Genomic DNA, 23,112 nt, shown 5'->3' on the forward strand with positions numbered 1-23,112 from the left:
GGAATCCTACGCCTTTTCTTGACAGAAGGACCACCGTACCTCTCTTAAAAAACAGAGTCCAGTCTGTGCAAACACCTCCGAAGGATTGCCAACTGCAGATGACGTCATGTCAGCAGTCGGTTGTGACGTCATGGGAGGGAAGCAGGAGTCTAACTCAGAGCTGAATGGAATTGTTCACTCATTGCCTAAAAGTCGACCCAGGATGATGCATAGTTAGTTTAATTGTATACAAATCCCCACTAGCCCTTAACAATAAATTGCCGATAATTTTGGTATATAACTCTATTTACAAAAGTGTCTGCTGTATGTGCTAGAGACTTCCTGTTTGGGTTTGAGAGTTAGCATTTTTCGACCATTTCGGTCGAGTCAAAGCAGATAGAAAGTTTTTTTTTTAAATCACAGCACGCTTAGTTTTTAAGATTAAGAGTTCATTTTTGGCAGAAAAAGTTTTTTTAAAAATTCACCATAAATCGAAATATTGTGCTAGAGTCTTATTTACAAGTCTTTTTTTCTCAATGCCTGAAGTTTAGTATGCAACCATCAGAAATGGAAAAAATATCATTATCATATAAAAATATTGGAATATATGACAAGGTTGAAATTTTGCGAAAAAAAACCATGAATTTCATATATAAATTAATTGTATACAAATCATGCTGTGAGCAAAAATTTCTGGTTAAAGCTAATGAGTTATTTTTTTTTTTTGTATTGTACACTAAATTGCGATAATTTTGGTATATAACAAATTGTAAAATGATCTAAAGGCTAATAGAAAACGAAAAAATATTAGATTTTCACAAAAGCTGATGCTTTTGGGATAAGAAAGAAATATTACAGCATCCGTGAACTCCCAGCATCCCTCAAAGATTTAAAATTTTTATGGCATATAAGTAATTTTCCGAAAGGTATTTTACGTCCACTTGGCACCCGATAGACAACTTTTGTCAACGTAAAATATGTCCAGTCGGCGCTAAAGAATCAACATAGATGTTGATATCTTTACATCTTTCATAAGCAGTTCACCATAAAAAAGTTTTTGTTGAAAATTCACCATAAACACAGATGTTAAAGACCGACATCTTGTTGCAGGAGATTTGAAAATGAAAGGTAAATGATTGAATATTACTAGAATGTAACAGTTTTAGCTTACAATTGCATTTTTCTACCATTTCAGTCGAGTCAAAGTTAAATGAAGTTTAGCGTTGTACCTTGTCGAAATTTCAGCACTTGATGCAGAGGCCACACTGTTCCCAGAATCTGTTCTTGACGGCTTAACTTGTCTGCTACCACAATCCTTTTTCCTGATCTCCACTGAAATGTCTATAGCTCACTGATGCAGTTGAACTGTCATAACGTGAAGCTGTCGTGAAAATGGGAAAGGGAGACACAATAGGCACAGGAGAAGAGATAACAGGAATGTTAACATCACTAGAAGACTTAGAAACAGGATCCTAACTAGCTAAAGTCTTGCTATTGGTCCTAGAAGCCGCCTTCCTCTTCCTGTCTCTTTTTAATTTGGTTAAATGTGGTTTTAAAACTCTCCTTTTCTTGTCATCCCAGTCTATACATTCCCCATAAGTCAAATCTGCTAAACACACTTGCCCCCTACAATCAGTACAAAGGGTGAGTCATAAGATGCCTAGTTAACCTCATATTGCAGCCTTTGCCGTAGTAATAAATACTAGCTGAACCCGAGTCTGACATCCTACTGTGCGAACAAGTCAACTAGTCAAAAAAGTCTTAATCAGTGAAAAATGTCTTCAATCGGGAAAATGTCTTATTCTTGAAAAAATCGGTCTCAAAGCTACCAAAGGTAAAAATACTTCACCAATTGGGAAAACATCAACCGGAACAGTGACCAGAATTCCAAAACAAGCTGACTTCTTATAACCAATCGTTAGTCGTAAGCCAGCAGAAATAAATTGATGATCACTGCCGAGTTGTTCCTCTCTTTCCCTGAAAGTAGGCAGGAGCGCTACCATAAATTTCAAAATTTAAGCTGCCGTGCGAGTTGAAACTATAGCAATGTAATTACTTGCTAAGTTACTTATATAGAAATAAATGGCAAAGTAGCATCACGTTTTCCATAATGAAAGTGCCACACACCCATGCAATAGGCGCAAAAAATGTTTCTACCTTTATTTTTGTTCAAAGACTCATAACTCTGACAGTTTTCAAGGTAGAGTGCTTAATTTTGTTACATTTTACAGGTAAATTATTGTTCTATACAATGGCATAAAAAATGGCCCCAAACCAAATTTATGTAGGTGAAATAATGAGTAGAAATTACTATGTGAAAATATTTCACTTTTCCCAAAAAATATTTGCAATAAAGTCATCATTGTAAATCCACTGTATATCAAGATAAATTACCTAGTTATTGAAATGAAAAAGTTGTAACTATAGCAAGGAAAATCTAAAAAAAATGAATGACAAAGTAGCATCACATTTTCCATAAGAAAAGTGCCAGTCACCCAAGCAATATACGCAGAAAACATCTTAAACCTTTTTTGTTCAGACTCAGCTCAAACAATTTTCTACTTAGACTGCTCAAATTTGTTTCAATCTGCATCTGAATAACTGCTCTATACAACAGCATAAAAATAGCCCAAAAATAACTTTCTGTAGGTGGAATAATGAGTAAAAATTACGAGATACAAGAATACTGCACCTTTCCCCCCAAAAAAAAAGAATAATTGCCAAAAAAACTACTTGCAAAAAAGATAAATTACCTATATAAATTATGTACTTTTTGCAATTGCAAAGTTGTTATTACTCCAAGGAAAATATGAAAAATGAATGACAAAGTAATGTCACGTCTTCCGTAAAATAATTGGCACTCAAGTCAATCAAGTGTTCTCTCTCTCTCTCTCTCTCTCTCTCACAGAAAAATTAAATGTAATTATGGAATAAAAATCTTAAAACTATACAAAACAAATAAACATACATGTTACATAGGTACAAAAAATATAATGAACATCTTGTCTACTGGTTTGCATTTAATGGCGTTTATCAGTCACCAGTAAGCACAAGGGTTAAAAAAAGAAACACATACTGGTAGAGGGTTGAAGATCAATGGGAAAGCCTATGAAATTATCAAAAAAGAGCATAGCTGAAAACTTAAAAAACATGGGATTTCAGACGGTGAAAAAAAAAAAAAAAACAGTAAGAACTTATTCCATGTCTACATAGGCAAATGGAAAAATCATAAAAACATTGTTGCTGATGATTTTATGTCAAACCATGAAGCATATAAAAACTGAATTTACTAAGTAAAGTAAAAATGGAGGAAAAGGAGAAAAAAAAGAGGAAAGATAAACTCATACCGCTTGACCAAGATACGAATAGGGTCTGTCATGAATTTGGAAGTCATTTCCAAGATCTCATGGGGAAGTGTAGCTGAGATAAGCACCACCTGTGTAGCAGGTGGAAGATACCGATAGACATCATATATTTGCTCCTTAAATCCCTTGTTTAACATCTCATCAGCTTCATCCAAGACTAGCATCTGTAAACAAAAATTATCATGAATACTTTAACACTGATGACTCTTAAATCTGATACAGTACATGTATTCTAATAAACTTTAAAAATACAGATGTTCAAAGCTAAAACCTTCTATAGATATTCAAATTCTGGATGCATTATGCAAATTCCTGCTGTAATGTTTTGTCAAAAAACATAATGTTGTGTTATAGTTTAGTGATTAGGTTTTACATAATAACCATGGCCCAATAACTACACCATCTTTATTAACTGTGGCCCTAAAATTAATCTCTTTCAAAAAAAAAAATTGTAAGTTCTTAAAAACTGAAATACATAACTAGCCTTCAGACAAATAATAAACAATAGTGCCCTAATAAATAATTCTTGAAAGTTAAAAAAAAAGGGGGGATACAAACCAACTAGTAGAAAACATCTACAGATTATCATATGCCTAAAGTTCAAATTTCAACTCTGACTAACTGGAGAAAAAATACAATAAATTATTTGAAAATCAATTTCCAATCTCTAGGCTAGAAGCCAAACAACAATTATAAGTCCTAAACATAGTACTAACACAAGTAAGTTGAATTTCTCACATGCACATTTTCTAACATATGTTTTCAACTAAAACATTGAATATAATTTGAAAATTTTAGTGTAGCAATACTTTTTGAACATAAAATATAAAAGTGATGCACTAAGATAAACAAATACTAGACAATACCTGAGGTGGCAATTATAATTGTTGAAACAGCAATTTTAATAGAACACCAACCACTCATCCCTTTAAATCTGCACAATTGTTATTGAACTTTTTCAGTAATTTGAAATTTTCCTAGGAGGTATACAGACCAGAGCCTTTTACATAGAAGCATCCTTAGTGCAAGCCAGGACAGTAATTGAACTTGGTAACAAGGTATTTAAGTGATGATTAGAGGGGATGAGTAGGGGAAAACCCTCACTTACCAACCATCACTAGACACTTTCCTTCAACCACAGGGACACAGAAGGAAAGTTGTGGTGGGTTTAATTTATATAAGGCCCTGGTTTGTATAACTAGGGAAAACACAAATTACTTAAAAAATTTATTTGTTCTTAAGGAAATACAAACCACCGCCTTTTAAGAGACTTACTCCTTAGGTGAGGGGTCATCCGATAATTGACTGGAAGGGAACTCTACTTGGAAATGTCACTCCCAGTCTATATGTAAGCAAGGGATGCAATGACTTTGTAACCAAGTAAGGAAAACTCTGGAGAACCATGAAACATTCTTAAGGAAGTTAAAGTTGGAAGGCATCTACTTCTAGTGAACACCAAGTAATTAGTCTAGAAAGTAGCTCTACCCTTGCCCATTGTTAAAAGGGAGAGCAGAGGGTGATGCATCTCAACAACCATGTGAAGATTGGTTATTCGAAGCAAAGGTAACTATGCCTAGCTTGACCCAGCTGATATTTTGGCCTCAAAGTTGATCCAGAATGGAATAAGCAAAGGCCACGGCTTATACTAAGTGAAAATACTCTATCAAGATAATTATTTGTCCAGGGAATGTTGGGTGCTTATTTAGCCTGTTGAGCAACCACTGCAGGTCCCAAAAATGATATCAAGGGGCCTGCAGCTGATGTCCCTCTAGCAGAATGAGGAAAGGGATTTCTACTATCTAGACACCAGCCCTCATCGCATGGAAACATGACGTTCATCCAAAAGAATTAAAGAAGGATGTTATTGAACACCACTTCCTTATCCCTTCAGGTGGATGGAACTTTGCTAAATGAGTCTGAAGCTTTAACTATTCTAGGTGTAACTTTTGACTCACATCTAACTTTTGAGAAACATCTAATGAAAGTTTCAGCAAATGTCTCACGAAAGTTAGGTATTGTTTGTAAGGCCTCATATATTTACAACTGATAACATCAGTACAACCGGTTATAGGTCATTTGTGCTTCCATTACTAGAATGCTATTCTCTGGTGTGGATGGCTGCTTCTGCCTGAGACTTAGCTCTTTTAGATAGAGTGATTCGTGGAGGTAGGTTTCTGTTTCCTAATAGTAGCAGTTATGGCTCGGACCATCGACAGATGGTCTCTTGTTTACCACTTTTTCATAAATTTTATTTCAACAGAGATCTTTCACATTCAATTTTTATCCCTGATCCCCTTTACCTGCTGAGAGCAACCAGATTCACTGAACAGCAGAAGCACCAATATGCAGTAAATGTGCCACACTGTTGAACTTCTCAGTTTCAGAGATCCTTTATTCCTCACAATGCTGGACTGTGAAACAGCCTTCCAGAAGTTCAAGCAACCATGCAATGCATTATTACCCTAATACTATTCTCCTTGCATTCTAATACATTTTTATCTATTTATTAATTTAATTCATTTTTTCTTTTTATTAAATGAGATCTCTTCTTTCTGCATTTCCCTTTACCTCCTCTTACTTCTTCCTGATGAACATCATATTCTTTTTTAGTTTGAATTTCAAGTCAATGGCCCCTGTGGGCTTGTTCCATATGAATAGATTTCATCTTCTGAATAATAATAATAATAATAATAATAATAATAATAATAATAATAATAATAATAATAATAATAATAATAATAATAATATGGCATGGACTGTCTATTCATGCATCTGCAATAGCCAATGACACAAAGCAAGAGCAATCCTTCCTCTTTGTTTGGGAAAGAGTTACTATATTTGAGTTGTTTCTAACACCAACAACACATCCTACCAATTAAAATAATTCAAGGAATCTACAGGGATAGCAATGCTTCCTGCATTCCCAGAACATTCATATGCAGATGTGGGGTGTTGTGAGCACTAGGCATTACCAGCTATTGCCACCACTTTCTTGATGCAAGTTATGGCTATGGTTTCAGTAGAAATCTGTTCGTTACCTTAATAAATTAATGGATTTTATTTACAGAATAACTATTACTGAGCTATGCATTCTAAAAATTTTAGCAATGGTTTATTGGCATTTCTGCTTACCAGCGAAAATTCACATATTATTGAGGCTGGCGACAATGCCTTGCTTTGTCTGTGTAAGGTGTCAGCACCAAAAGAAAAAGGGCTGACTCACAATTACAGCATGAAAACAATAATCTAACTTATCTTACTTTAAATTTGGTTTCAATATTCAACTGATGAATCATCCACATTCAGAAATAAAGAACAAAATTACGGGAAACACAAGGCCATCAAATGATGTGCTTCTAAACTATAGCAATCAGTATTTATACTTTAGCATCATTTTGATTTGTAATTCTTTTCTAATAATCTACTAATATATAAATATTTCATTTTGGGTCAACTAGGAATTACTGGGTCAAACAGTTGTGTTCAGATGTTTGTCTAGCACTAGTAACCATAGCCCCTAAGCCTACCCAAACCTAACCAATGGGCTATTAAACACAGGGTGATTTTTGAGGGTTTTCTGGAAAAAAAGGCATTGTATGGTGTGAAATACAGCGAAGGCTATGATCTACTTGTATTTCCGTAAAAACGAACAAAAAGTTTCAATAATACAGATGAGAAATCTACACACATTACATAGGAGGAATAAGGAATAAAGAGAGAGAGAGAGAGAGAGAGAGAGAGAGAGAGAGAGAGAGAGAGAGAGAGAGAGAGAGAGAGAGAGAGAGAGAGAGAGAGAGAGAGAGAGAGAGAGAGAGAGAGAGAGAGAGAGAGAGAGAGAGAGAGTGAGTTATCAATAACCACATTACATAACTTCCCTAGGAAATAAATACATTATGTGCTCTTACAATTGGCTTAGAAGAAAAGCAGCAAACACAAGACTAACATTGTTACAAGAATGAAAAATGTTTAAATCCCTCCCAATACAAAAAATATTAGTACTAGATGCATAAAAGTTAATGCTCCATTTTATCAAGGACAAAAGACATTCAGTGCTGGAAAGCAACATGAACATGTAAAACTTTACCTTGATGGAACGTGTTCGCAGAGTTCTTCGTCTAATCATGTCAAATACTCTCCCAGGAGTGCCTGAAACAACATGCTGGCCATAATCTAACTTTCTTATGTCTTCCCCTAGATTTGTGCCTCCAATGCAAGCATGACACTGGACATTCATATAATCTCCCAAAGCTAGGACAACCTGCAAGAAAAGAATGACAAGTCTCTCAATTAGGAAAAAACCTTAATTTTGCCATTATACATTTAAGCCTGAAGAGTACATAAAGAAAATCACTGCAACATATGACGGAATTAAGAAACAGTGAACTGGGTTTTACTTATTTCTTTAGTCATTTACTGTATTTATTCACATCTTTTTAGCAACTAATTATGAGCTTTCCTCATTTAATGAAATATAGTTCTCTCATCCTGGCAGTTTTACCCCTCATATGCATTCCATTACAAAGAATTTGGCTTATAAGTCTAAGGCTGTGTGAATTTTCCCATAAGAAAGTACTCTCATAACAAAGAGTACAGGTCCTACCATCACTAATCCAGCATCACTGGGACCTGCAGGGTGCAGGATTAGTGATTTTGTCAGATTACAGAGTTGGTTAAGTTGAAATACACTTAACCCAACAGTTAACTGCCTCAACCTACCTTTAGAATACAGTGACCCCTTGCTACTACACAATTCGATTATCGCAAATTCATGACTTCGCGGAGTTTTTAATATATATTAATGGAAAATATATCACGGATTTTCTGGAAAATTCTAGAAAAATTGCGATAAATGAACACCCAAAATTTCTCATTAAATCCATTAAAATATTAATAATAAATAGTATTTCCTAGTCTAAGGATAACAAAAAAAGCGTAAAATAGCAAAAAAACACATATTTGCACTTGTAACTCCTATGACAAAAAAAAAAGAACCATCTGGGAAGTGATGCCTATACAGTACCACATGTTCCATTGTTGGGAAAACACAAAGCGTACCATCTCAGTGACTAAGTGCGTTTTAACACGGGCTGTGATTGGTGCATGGGAGGGAGACGACAAATCACAGCTTCCCGATTTCTAATCGGGCCTGTGATTGGTGCTTAGACTGATGCTCAGAACCCGCAGCATCTCCCCTTGTCTCTCTCTCGCGGCCACTTCGCTTCAAGCTTTCTCGCCGAACGGTTTACTTTGCGCTGTGGTGTGATTTTTGTTGAACTTTGCTTCAATTTTCACCCCTGCAATGGCTCCCAAGCGTGCTGCTTCTTCCAAGGCTGGTACTGAGCCTAAATGCCATCAAAAAATGATGACGATTGCTGAAAAGGTGAAACTTCTCGATATGCTGAAGGAAGGGAGAAAGTTCGCAGCTGTAGCCCGCCATTTTGGCGTCAATGAATCCACCATTCGCTACATCTACAAGGATGAGGCAAAGATTAGGAAGACAGCTGCCATCACCTTTAACAAGTCGGCGAAGAGAGTGGTTATGGCTCATAATAAAGCGATCGTCCGTATGGAAGCTGCTTTGGCCGTATGGATAGCTGACTGCCGAAAGAAGAACATAGCCTTGGATACGAACGTTATCCAAAGAAAGGCTAGGAGCCTGTACAAGACCTTAGCCGCTAAGGAACCAGAGGATGACAGTGGCGACCGCAAAGAAGCAGATGATGATGAAGAAGACGTAGAAGATCCGCAACCCGGGACGTCCAGTCATTCACCAGGTAAGAAACTGCAATTTTCTGCTAGCAAAGGGTGGTTTGCAAAGTTTCAGAAACGCTACGGCCTAAAAAGCGCTTCCTTGCATGGCGAGGCTGCTTCGGCTGACACGGTCGCTGCTGAAACATACGTTAATGAAACCTTCAAGATTATCTCTGAAGGTGGATATCAGCCCGAACAAGTTTTTAATAAGGACGAGATGGGCTTGTTTTGGAAAAGAATGCCCTCGCGAACTTTCCTGTTCAAAGAGGAAGCAAAAGCCTCTGGCTTTAAAGCATACAAGGATCGTGTGACCCTCGCAATGTGTGGCAATGCTGCGGGATTTTTATTAAAGCCAGGACTTATTTACAAGTCTAAACCCAAGGGCTTTAAAAAACAAAAACAATAATCTGCTTCCCATACATTGGATGCACAATCCAAAGGCCTGGATAACGAAGATGCTGACCTCCAACTGGTTCCGCCAGTGTTTTATCCCGCAAGTGAAGGTGTATCTAGCAGAAAAGGGCATGCCATTCAAAGTCCTTCTCATTATGGATAATGCTGGTGGCCATGCTACTGATCTGTTGTATTCGGGGGTTCAGGTTGAGTTCCTACCGCCCAACACGACGTCACTTATTCAGCCAATGGACCAGGGGGTTACCAGGGCGTTCAAGGCCCTATACACGAGGAATGCCCTGGAGAACCTGGTTGCTTCCGTGGATGCCGCCCAAGAAGATGAAGACGAAGACCTCGAAGAGTTGACAAAGTCGGCGAGCGAAGAAGCAGCAGCAGTGCAGCAAGAAACAAGTTGTCTCCCAAACTGGCTTGACTTTGGAATGGCTCGATGGGCTCTGCAACCTGGCTAAGGAACTGCAAGAGCGGTCGCAAGAATGGGATGGTGATATGGTTCGATCAGTTCAATTCTGCAACATGGTCGACCAGCACCAACTGCCAATCACAAAGTTTTTGCAGCCTCGCAAAAAAGAGCCAGTTCCTGCTGTTGCTGCTACGGTTACACCTTCGGAAACCGTGGAAGAAGTGGAAGAGGTGCTGCAGGAAATGGCACCACTGCCTGAAGAGACGTAAAATACAATCATTGACTGCGCAGTAAAAGTCATCACCACCTTCATCGTCATCATTTTTACTGCACAGCAAATTCATCACCATCTTCATTCAAGTTTTACTTCAACTTCTTTCGTGGTGAGTACAGTAACAATATTTTTTTTTAATCTTAAGTGTTACTGTACTGTATTACATGTAATACAGTACAGTAACATGATACTGTATTGTATTACTGTATATATTATTACTGTATGTATACTGTATTTTTTAAAATTTAAAGCTTGCAGGTCAAGTCATATACCATAGCCACTTTACCACAGTATTTAGCCCCTCTTATATTCATATTACTTAACAGTTTGTCCGTTATTAACAGAGTAAAGGGTGGGTTGTTAAGAGTACAGGGAGGGTTTTAAAAAGTCCAAATACACATTAAATAATTAAATGAATATGCTGTCCGAACTTCGCGGAATTTCAATTATCGTGGCCGGTCTTGGAAACTATCTCCCGTGATAAACAAGGGGTCACTGTACCCTGTAAATCAGTACAAGTTGGTTAATATGGAAAAAAAGAACATTAAATGAAAATCAAGTGAAATTTTAATGAAGCAAAGGCAAAATAAATGGTACAATTCTGCTGACTTAAACAAGAGAGTTTATCACTGCCACTTCCAAAGTGAAGAGCTGGAATTTCAACTAATCACAATTATATGTCTTGAGGTGTAGGGCTGTCAGACCCATCTCCATTTTGGAATTTTTTTTACATTTTACACTATTCCCACTTATATTTTTAATGTATTTACTAATTTTTTCATTTTTACAACCCAAAAGATAAACACAATTATGCCTATGGTACATACGTACACACACTCTCATTTGCTGGCATTGGTGAACTTGCTAAAATTGTTTTGGTTTGTGCTGTTACACATAATTTTTTTTTATTTATATTTTACACTATTATCATTTATATTTTGGCTGTATTTTCTCACTTTATATATTTACAACCCAAATGACAAATGCAACTGTGTATAGGATATGTGCGTATGGGCGCAAACTTTCACTGGAGTTGGTGAACTTGCTACAGCTTGTTTTGGTTCATGTTGTTATGTTTACCATTTTTTTTTTATATTTTATGCTATTCTCATTTATATTTTGACTGTATTTTCTTTTTAATTATTACAACCCAAAAGACAAACACAATTGTGTGTGTACAGTATGGTACATATGTATGCACAACTCATTCGCTGGAGCTGGCGAACTTGCTACAGCTTGTTTTGTTTCGTGTTATGCTTATGATTTTTTAAATTTATTTTCTCAATTTTCATTTTTACAACCCAAAAGATAAATGCAATTGTGTGCATAGAGTACGTACATATGCACACATTCATTCACTGGTGTCTGTGAACATCCAACACTAGTGATTTGTTTCGTACAGTTATGATATGATATTTTTTAATTAATATTTTATGCTGTTCTCATTTATATTTTGACTACACTTCCTCATTCTTTCAACAACCCAAAAGATAAACACAATCGTGTGCATAGGGTACATGCATAGGCACACAAGTAGCGCCAACAAACAGTAGCAGCAGGTTGGTGTGGTGACCCAGGAAATTTGAAATTATGCTAGCTGGAATTAGAGCTAGCTGGAATTAGAGCCAGATTAGTGATGGAACTGGATTAGCGATTGCCAGATTAGTGATGGTTGACCTGCCCTATTAAAAATATGCTGGAACAATCAAGATGCAGGAATGAACATTTTTTTTTTTAACATTTACTACAAGCCACTGCATTACCAGAACCTGGCAATTATGTACTGCTGCACAGATGGTGGTTTGAGAGAAAAATTCTAAGTGAGACACCATGAAAGATATAACAGTCCTTCCGCCACCTTAGAGGTCACTCTAAAAGTTACAGTAAAATGATATCTACTGGTCTTCCTGACCTGTTTAGAATGTTAAGTTTTTAATGAATCTGGAGAGACAAGTAGTAGCATTAACTTAGGACAACTAGTTCCTTGAGTAAAAAGAAGTAGGAAAGCAGTCTCATTCCTTAACTATTAATAGATTCTTCTCCAAGAAAAAGTTGACAGTCTCTTTATAAACAGCATCCATCCTTTCTTTGAACAGATGTACCAAACCTTATGCAATGTTGATATTTATCCCCCTTGGCAAGAGCCTGTTAGGATTAATGATATGGTACTCCCCACTTCCAAAATTAATTCAAACCTCCTTGTACAATAAAATAATTCATTGATAATGTGACAGTAGGGTAAAGGTTTTGTAGCTATAATTCTCTAGTTATCACAGTATCTTCCAAGCATATTATCTAGGAGTACACACAAGGCTACTAGGTTAATGGTCAAGGCACAGAACTGAGGATTTTATTTTGAAACAAAGGAAGAAAAAGATTCTTCTCAAAGAAGAAGTTAATAATATTATAAAACATCACCTATTAATTTTTTAATATGACGTACCAAAGCCTTGTTGATATTCAACCCCCATGGAGAGCACAAGGCTACTAGGACCATGGTCAAGGTGAAGACCTGATGGACTTTGATAATGTTGAAATAAAGGGAGAAAGACTTTGTCTAAGTCAACACAAACCAGTCAGTTTCCTTTCTTGATTGACTAGCCCATAAGCAGAACAACAGTACTCAGCTTTCTTTATGCACATTAGATAATACTGCAAATTATCATTACCATCAATGACATTTTACATAAATACTTTACTGTAAAACAAGGTGAAGGCCGTGAACTTACCATGCAGACTTTTTCAGAACCATGCATTTGTAAAAAAAGAAAGCCCCCCAATAAGAAGAATAAGATATCAAATAAATTATATATTGTAATACAGAAACTAAAACTGGATTTGGTTAAAATCAAATAATGCTGTAAACAAATATTATGAACCATTAATCTGAAATAGCCTTAATCAGAGCACAATGCACCCAGAAGCACCAATTCAAAGAAATTTTTAAAAAGAAATATCATTACACATATGCTAACCAACACCAATGTTCCACCCGGCAAGACTACTGTACTTGCCTTCACTGGCTGTGAATGTACTGCCTGACTTCCCAGGAAAAACATGGTACTGCTGCTGTTTTGGTGCTGAGCCATTTACATTCATTCCCTTTTTTTTTTTTTTGAGCTACTGTATTCACTATAATATACTATAATATACAATACTGCCCACTGTTTGGTGTGTCATTTGTAACCTTTTGTGATTTGGATGATGACAGCCTTCAAGTTTTACTGTGAGCATTCATTTCTTCCTTTAGTAACTTTCAAGTTCAAGTATTTCTTTTCACTATGCAATTCCATTTGTAGTTCTTTGCCAAGTTTAGTGGTTGTGTAGCAAAACTTTTTTGTGCTCTACCCTGTCCTTTATTGGAAGGGGGAGGAGTTGTTTCAGTTCTGTCTCGGCTGTAAATATTTTTTTGCACTGAATGGCATATTGTTATAATGCTCTTCTCATGTTGTAATTTTTATATTACTGTATATAACCCATGCCCAAGCATACTTCCATAGGCAATGAGGGTATATCATGCAGTACTTTCATGTGGTCCTAAAATAAGAATCCTCATCAGCAGTGCTTCCTGCAGTCCTCTCTTGATCTTACACAGTATGTGTAAGATCTGGTTCTTAAGTCAGTGGTATTTGTAAACACAGCAGTGTGCTGTTAAGTGTTTACTTATGCTTCAACTGTAGGCAAGTTGCTGGACTTAGCTTCTCGCCACAATCCAAGAAAGGTTGGTATGTCTCAGATATCTCTGAACGAGGCTTCCTCCTGCTATGCCTGTAGTGTGAAGGGTGATCTGCATAGGAGGCACAGACTTCTACACCCCCCTATCAGTCACACACACATGCACACATACCTGAAGACTACCTTAGTAAGAATCTTGTTTGAAAGGAAAAGAAAACAACCAGACGAAATTACCTTCTGAATTTGCACAGCCAATTCCCTGGTAGGAGAGAGAGTGAGAACTTGAGTTTCTCGAACATTGATGTCCAACGTCTGAAGTATAGATATGGAAAATGTTGCTGTTTTGCCTGTTCCAGACTGTGCCTGGGCAATTACATCACGTCCTTTCACAATAGGGCGGATAGCTCGTTGTTGGATAGCAGATGGTTTCTCAAAACCTGGAAAATTATGAGTGACATCAGTCTTGACCTATTAATCATAAAAAAATGTTTAAAATAATATTGTTGACTATATACTGTGTTGACTATATATTGTGCAGAGAATATTAAGTTAACTCATACAATACATATCTCCACTTTCCATATACAGTATTGTATATTTGAAATCATCTAAGGCAATTACTTTATTTGTTCAACCTTATCTCATAAACGCGAAGTAAGAAATGCATTTATCACATTAGGTCTGATTATAAAATAAGCTTTACTTTAAAACCACTAATATGAATCCAACTAATCAGAAACCATTTGCAGGAGGCTAACCTGCATTTAGTCCTAAAACAGTGTACTTTTGGCACAGGAGATAGAAGTACCAATTTTTTATTGTAAGCATTTAGATTTATTACTGATCTGCCCTCCAATGGCCTAATGAAGTTGAAAAAACATTGTACACAAGAAATTCAGTTCTCAAAAAACTTATAATTCCCACACTTCAAAGAAGAGTACAGGCTTTAGTTCATAAGTCACCTGTTACTGAAACAGGAAAACACTAATTTTTTCACTGGGCTGGAAGCATATACAGACTGAAAAAAACAATAAAAAGGTGTCTAATTAAAAAAAAACCATCCCTAAGACCACCTTTTTAGAATGTATCCAGTTTCAGGACTCAAAATGTTATTTTCATGATAAAAATGACATTTTTATGATAAAAATTCTAAATTTGCAGTAGCACTCCTTTGTTTTGGGTGTAAGTATACCGTCCCGCCCACTATCGGGGAAGAACAAGTACAACGTAGCTAAAGAGCTCAATCGTTTATGCTCTATGTCCATGAGTGGGGAGGAGGGAGGGCTCTGATCATGTAATTATTTGGTAAGTACATATAAACTTTATTTTATTATAAAAATGTTTTTTTTATATAAGTAACTTACCAAATAATTACATAGCTGAATCCCACATTCATTGGAGGTGGGATGAATGGACATATACTACCAAAAAAAAAACTCTGATATGGAGAAGAATTTGGAATAGAGCACTAGCTGGCATCTTGAAATGCTTGTTGTAACCTTACCTGGTGAGGGAGCAACAGCAGAGGGGTACTGCCTCTGGTCGTAGCTCCTCTTGACCTATAACAGTAGAGCCAAGGGTCACCTCTACTTGAGTGGGTGCTTTGCAATGTAGGAGGTTAATCGCGGGTTGCCAAAGCTAACAATCCCAAAGGGTCACATACATAATATGTGGATATGGGCTTGCCCTGGGTGCAGTTCAATAGAACAACAAAGATCAGATGAAATTAACCTACACCACATGAAATTTTAGCTCACAACCATTAAATACAGACTGATGACACTCACAACTCAGTGTCCACCAGACTTCCCAAGAAGTACAACTATCCTTATTCAAGGAGAGTGGATAGAGGAAAAGAGGGCATTCCTTCTATCCTTCATCCCCCAATACCATGCCAGCTGCGGAGAACGGACCTAAAGTACAGTAAACCCCAAGTATTCGCGTTCTCATGGTTCGCGGACTCACGCATTCGCGGGTTTCTCTGTGGAACATATCTAGCCATCATTCGCGGAAAATTCACCCATTCGCAGTATTTTTCACGGAGAAATATTCACTAATTACTGTATTTTCATATAATTTTCATGAATAAATGCACTTTTTATGATAAAACTATTAAAATACTCAGGGATAAGCATTTTTACAGGGTTTTTCTTGGTTTAAGCTATCAAAATTGGCAGTTCTAAGTGTTTTTAAGCATTCATGGATTTCACCTATTCACGGGGGGGTGTGGGACGCATCCCCCGCAAATACGGGGGTTCACTGTACTGCATTGTTTGTACACCGTTTCAATATCCCGTAAGTAAAACATCGCAAACACTGACTTGCACCTCCAAAATGTTGTTTGCAAAAATGAAGAGAGAAACAGGTTACGTCTGAAAGCCAAAGACATCGCCAATGCTCTTATTTCATGAGCCTTTACTTTACACAAGGGTAGTAAATCATCTTGAACTCCCAAATGTGCTTCCGAAGTTACGGCTCTGAAAAAGAATGATAATGCATTCTTGGACAATGGACGGCTGGGGTTTTTCACAGAACAACAAAGATTAGGGACCGATCCTCTAAGGTTTCTGGTTCTCTCAAGGTATACTCTCAAGGCTGTTACAGGACAGAGGACTTTCTCTTTATTGGATGGGCCTAGTACTTCTGACAGGCTCTTGATTGCAAAGGAGTGAGGCCAAGGGTTAGGCGGGTCCTCATTCTTGGCCAAAAAATCCAAAATTAGCGAGTATACCGCATTGCCTTGTGAGAAACCTATCCTTTCATTAATAGCATGAAGCTCACTGGTTCTCTTGGCTGTAGCCAGTGCCATCAAGAATAATGTCTTCTTTGTAAGATTCCTAAGTGACAATGAATCCAAAGGTTCAAAAAGTGATCCTGACAGCTAGTTGAGTTGAAGGCCACATCCACGTTCCAAGCAACTCCCGAGGGTTTAACTTACTAGTATTCAAATGTTTGATTAAATCACTGATGTTTTGGTTTGAAGACAGGTCTACTCCTCTATGTTTGAATACTGAACTCAACATCACTCTTAATCCTTGATGGTAGATGTTGTGAGTCCTTTCGATTTTCTAAGATATAACAAAAATTCTGCGATTTGTACTACAGAAATTTGAGAAGAGGAGATATTTCGCTCCCGGCACCACTTCCGAAAAACTGCCCAATTGGATTGGTAGACTGCAGAGGAAGATTGTCGCCTGCACTTAGCAATAGTTAGGAATGACTTAGCAGATGATCCTCATTCTGTTTATGCGGGCTCCAATTCTGTAATTACTTGGTAAATATATATAAAACTTTATTTTTTATAAAAAAGTAACTCAGTTTTATAATAATTGACAAGAGGTAACATGGACATACCTATTGTAATTACATAGCTGAATCCCACATTGACATAGTATTGTAATTACATAGCTGAATCCCACATTGACAGGAGGTGGGATACATGGACATAGTATTGTAATTACATAGCTGAATCCCACATTGACAGGAGGTGGGATACATGGACATGGTATTCTACTCCAAAAACATTAAGTCATGTAATGAACCTGAAACAGAAAAGTTGCTAACACTGAATACAATGCCTGTCGTTCCTTATTAGTTAAGAGAGCCTACAGTATAAAACTGTAACTGGCTGACGCTCAACTTAACCTGTAGTGGCGTGGCGGTAGAGCCAAGGGTCACCTCTACTTAAATGGGAGCTTTGTAGCAAAGGAGTACTCTAATGGCTACCAAAGCAGCAGTGGAAGTTATGCAGCTAATGAGTTATCCAATAGCTAGCAAAACTTTACAGGCAGTTCCCGGTTATCGGTGATACAGTTTTACAGGGCTTGTCTAGCGCCAAAAATCAGCAATTTTCTGCACCAAAAATCGCCAACTTCCGCTTATCGATGCTGATAATTGGGTATTGGCACCGATACATAACTAACAGAGGCGCCAATAACCGAAAATCGGCATTTTTCAGCACTTTTTGGCACCAATAAGCGCCAAAAAAAAAAAGAGCCAAAAATCACCAATTTTCGGTTATCGTCATGCTGTCAAAACGGAACTCCCCGCCCTCCCGATAACCTGGGACTGCATGTAACAGGTGCCCTTGCCCTGGGTCCAGCACCAACATAAAAAACAACCAGATACACTGTCACCTACACTGAAATAACACCACAACTCATCCACTGAGAGTGGTGGGTGCTCCAGGTACTTTGTTACCTCCTGGCTCCTAAAAAACTCTACACCTCACCAAAAGGTGAAGAGATAGCAGGAGAAAAACTTATGCTTCCTCCTGCCATACCATGCCAGTCACTATCCTGTGGTATTGCAGAATTTACACGCTACTTAGCTGGCACCAGGCCAGCTGTGGAAGCTCGCGGATTGGTATATATATCGCCGGTGCCAGACTGTGCTGTCCTCTTGACGGGCCCCAGTCTTCTTCGAGGCCAGAGCCTCTCGGGAAGACTGTACAGGGGACCTCCTCTCTGTCTCCCCAGATGCTCGGGTTCGAGAGGCCAAAGCATCTACGTGGCAACCTCGCTTGGCACTAGAGCAAGTCCCAGCAGGCAGAACAGAGACACCTGCATGTCTTGGCTCTTTCTCCTGTCATGTGCCCAAATCAGTACAGTGAGAGGACGCTCCGGTACTGGTTCGGGATACCCAAGTCTCCTTAGAGACCTGGGTACTCAGAGTGGCTCACGAACGAGCGCCCGACACAGTGCCAGTCTTCGAAATGGACTTCTTAGGCGTAGCAACAGGTGTGCAGACTGAGGTTCACACGCCCACGGCTCCCAAAACGCTAGACCCAGGGGTTAACGATTCAGTTCCCTAACCTGAAGGACAGGAAGAGCCGACAAGAGATCCCACTGCTTCCCCTGTGGAGGGAGGCAGTCCCTTAGAAGTCCCAGAACGGGATTTCTTATGGGAGGGGAGAGACAGCCTTCTTCTTCGACTGATGAGCCTCAGAAGAAGGGGAGGAGGTAGCAGTCGACGATGACGAAGACAAAGACGATTAAGACAATGACACCTTCCCAGACCTCTTCTTCGACTTCTTGATCATCTTATTCAGGATGACAGTCAAGTCCCTTATCCAGGAGGGAGCACCAAAAGTCACAGCAGCAGCCAGGGTGGCCAGGGTAGCAGGAGTGACCTGGGCAGAGGAGACATTAATGGGCAGCCAATACAGCCTGGGAGCCAGGAAAGCAAGGAGCAGTGACTGGGGTGATTGGAACAGCCTGGGCAAGTGGAGAAGCCAGGATGGGCCAAGAGCCAGGTAAGCCAGGAGCCAGGACTGGGGCGACCAGGATAGCCAGAGCAGGTGGAGAAGCCAAGAAAGCCCAGGAGCCAGCAACACCAGGAGCAACTGGAACAGGGACCATAATATGGGGCAAGGATTAAGTCACCATCATGAAGGGTCCTGGTTGGGACAGCAGGGCCAGGAAGCCACGCAGGAGCAGCACTGCGTGATGGGATGCCAGCGCGGCAGTCACCTGGGTACCAAGGTGAGAAGAGACAGTCACCGGCATCTTAGCAAAAGCAGTCCTTGTAACAGTGCTGGTTGTAGCAGCTGCTGCAGTGTGGTTCACTACCGGGGCGCCAGAGAGATGAGCCAGGAGACCCTCCAGTGACGGTATGCCAGGAAGGCCCAGGTGAAGCCAGGCTGATTTGAGACCTGGAGCTTGCCCTGCGAGAGAAGCCTCTACCACCATACCTGAAGACAAAGCCGGGTCAGGGGAGGAAGACTCCACTCACTCCAGGGGGAAAAATTGCCCCCCCGGGAGTGAGGAAAGGGCCACGAAAAGAGGTCATCCTGAACGTCCGCTCCCCCACATCGTTCTACGCCCGACAAAATGAGTGAAGACGACAAAGAGGAGTCCTTTCCCAAAGGAGAGGCAGCCAGAAGGGAAGCCTGTTGGGAGAGTAAAATGATCCCAAAAGGTTAGCCACCAAGGGAGTCATCAGGGGCGTGCAATCCTCAGATGAGGCCTTGGAAGGCTTCCTCCAGTACTGTTTCCTCCGTTCAAACCTCACCCATGCTCAGCCAACCAGGAGCAACACTCAGTACAAGGAGATTCACAGGAACACACATGCCCCCTGCAAGAAGAGCAAAGGGCATGCAGGTCCACATCAACTTTAGACTGGAAACTATTACATTTCTTCTGCCAACCCAAGGACACACATGCTGGGGGAAGGTGGGCTTACAAGGTTTATTTCTTTCATGAGCTTTCATGACAATGAAATGAATACACAATACACACAACAAACAGAAAAGATCCCACTGGGGAAACAGCTCAACGGAAGCCCAGGCAGAGAATGAAGAAACACATCTGTACCACACGACAGCCAAAATAAAAACTGGAATGTTTACATCCGAGCAGGCGGGACTCCTGCCTACTGGACAGTAGTTAACTGCCTAACCACCTTGTTCGAAAGTTCAACGGCCGTTTGCAGCTTCGCTGAAGGTAATTCCTAATCTAAAGGACCGATGGTTTGTATATTGTGTCGGAACAATCCTAATGTAAAGGACCGATGATCTGTATATCATATAAGAACAAATCAACGGAACAATTAACAGTAACATCAACAAGAGTATTTACATTACAAAAATTCTGTTGAAAGAATAAATAAACTTGACCATACGTCATTGAATAAAACACCAGAAGCAACTGGTCGACAAGTTGGGGCCAGCACATCTTGTAAGGCAAAAGAAATCCATCAGGTTTGCCAGTGGACAGTCAAGATGGACTTAGAAATAAAATGCTCTGAAGGAGGAAAAGATTAGGTAAAGACAAAGACACTTTTGCTTTCTCAGAAGCATGTCCTACACACTTTTCCAAAAAAGAGGAAAGTGAAAGTGAATGAAGAAGAGGATAAATGCCTGTTTGTACCCTCAGGCAAGGGACCTCAAACCTAAGACCATGGAAGGCCACAGTTACAATGGCTATGGCACAGTCCAAGGTTGGAGAACAAGGTTTGTATTCTGAGTAACCTTCTCTTAGCAGGGTTGCCTACCAAGCTGGTTTGATAGTGTCCTTCTCCAACACATAGTCTAGATCTGATCACAAGCCTATATTAAATGTGTGGTAGTCAAAAATCTGCAATAATGAACAGGTGAAAAACTGAAAAATGTACACTCGGCAAGGAAAGTGAGGATACAGTTTTTTTAAATCTTCGGATATATATTGCTAATCAATGCGACATCTGGCAACTTTAGAAGGGGGAGGAGCTTCAGTCTTAATGTGTTTGCTTTTTGCTTGACCTCCTATAACTTTCAGTCATATTCTACGGTTCTGAAATCATTGATACTTAAATGCAGTAGTAAGCTTTACAGTATTCGTTCAAGTTGTAATTTGCAGCGACAGTTCTGAGCAAAATAAACATTTTTCGACATAACCTACCAAGTAACCTTACACAAATGAATTTATGACACCACAATGAACGGAATGCTTGCGTAATCGGAAATGCGATCTTCCATAATGAAATCAAGAGTTAAATTCGAGCAATGTCCGATGAAAAACATGGGGAACAATAAGGGAACGAATGCAATGTTATGATGAGAGAGAGAGAGAGAGAGAGATGCTGTTGTGTAAGCCTAGGCCTATATGTAAAGTTACTCATATTATTTTTTTCATTTAGAGATTGAGCGATACTATATTTGTATAGTATGTTTTAGTTTTAACAATGGAGAGAGAGAGAGAGAGAGAGAGAGAGAGAGAGAGAGAGAGAGAGAGAGAGAGAGATGCTGTTGTGCAAGCCTAGGCCTATATGTAGAGCTACTCATTTTATTATTTTTTTCTTTTAGAGATTGAGCGATACTATATTCGTATAGTATGTTGTAGCAATGGAGAGAGAGAGAGAGAGAGAGAGAGAGAGAGAGAGAGAGAGAGAGAGAGAGAGAGAGAGAGAGAGAAACTATGGTAACGTCAAGAAACATCCAGTTATTTGTTTTCCTGCTGAAGTTCTGGCGCTACTCTGCACATCATAGAGAACGCTCTTGCGCATTTAAATAGATTTGGTCAACCTACCCTAGCCATCACATCATTTACTGCCATTAATTCCAGCTGCCTTTAACACCGTGAATTATAAATATGAATGTGTAAAAATTAAATAAATTATCATTACCTCGTATGATGATGCAATAATAAGCCTGTTCATAACGGAAAACAAGTAAATATTGCCGTTCTGATAAATTATACTACACCAAGATATCCATACACTATATTTTAGATCTCTATGAACGAAGTCATCTGAGAAATTCTGATTACTTCGGATATCCATGGTGGTTTTAAGTATCTGAACATTTTTGTTTTGCAGATTTAACCCTTAGTGGACGGACTGAGCTTCAGTGTGAAGTAAAACAGGTTTGGGGAGGTGGACGGATTGCTCTTCAGTGTGAAGCAGAATTACGCACCACTGTTATGGTAATAATGATTCGAAACAAAGGTGCCAATACTTCTATATGCTATAAATTCACTAATGGCATCTTTTATACAGACGTGAGATATCGGCCTGCATCAGTAATGCTTGTGACTTCAAGGGGAAAGGTACTGCATCTCTCTCTCTCTCTCTCACATGAGTCTTTGTGTAAATTTGCTTGTAAATATACGAAGGGATTGCTGTTGTTTTTTGTTTTTGTCTTTTACGATAGTATGTCGGTTGTAAATGTAATTTTACAAAGAAAATTGCAAAGAAATATTAGAAAAAGCATGTAAAAGTAAAAACAAAAGTTACTGAATCTTCCTTCTCGTAAACTTACATGAATGTTTTACAACAAATATGCAAAAAATTTGTTACTGCTTTTATTTCTTATCTGTTTTGATATTGTGTGAGCAGTAATAATAATTTCACAAAACCTAAAAAACTTATTAGAAAAAACATATATAAGTTGGTAAAATTTACGATTGTCTTGTAAATGAGGCCCCATAAGGGGTTGTAAATAGTCATTTTCAACTTCTCATGGAAGGTAGGGAAAATTTTTTAGAATTTTTTTATTTATAAAGTGTGAATGTACGTGTCATTCTCTTTCCATTGATGTGATTTTTTTTTTTTTGTCGACCTCAAACTTTCCCCGGTCTGGGGTGCTGCACATTGATAAGTTATGCCGTCCCTTAAGGGTTAATATATATGATATATAATTTGCATTGTATTTTCATATTCTAGAGTAAATTTACCAAGATTATGTGTTTTCTGTAAGAAAAAAATTAAAATTCGATGAACGAAATATAATGAAAACTGTATCCTCACTTTTCTTGCCGAGTGTACAAGGCAATTGC

The 23,112-nt window shown here is 38.6% G+C and overlaps 1 protein-coding gene across 1 annotated transcript in view; it reads right to left on the reverse strand.

The window, feature by feature from the left end:
- The window catches only part of LOC136826812 (eukaryotic initiation factor 4A-III), a 48,544-nt gene that overhangs the window by 23,260 nt on the left and 2,172 nt on the right, over nt 1-23,112 (reverse strand). Inside the window, exons 2-4 of the mRNA XM_067084259.1 lie at nt 14,093-14,295; nt 7,429-7,602; nt 3,327-3,508 (exon numbers count right to left, since the gene is read on the reverse strand). Of these exons, the coding sequence (XP_066940360.1) occupies nt 3,327-3,508; nt 7,429-7,602; nt 14,093-14,295 (559 nt within the window). The remainder of the gene's footprint in view (nt 1-3,326; nt 3,509-7,428; nt 7,603-14,092; nt 14,296-23,112) is intronic.

Source organism: Macrobrachium rosenbergii, chromosome 41 (genome assembly GCF_040412425.1).
Source record: "Macrobrachium rosenbergii isolate ZJJX-2024 chromosome 41, ASM4041242v1, whole genome shotgun sequence".
Lineage (NCBI taxonomy): Eukaryota > Metazoa > Arthropoda > Malacostraca > Decapoda > Palaemonidae > Macrobrachium > Macrobrachium rosenbergii.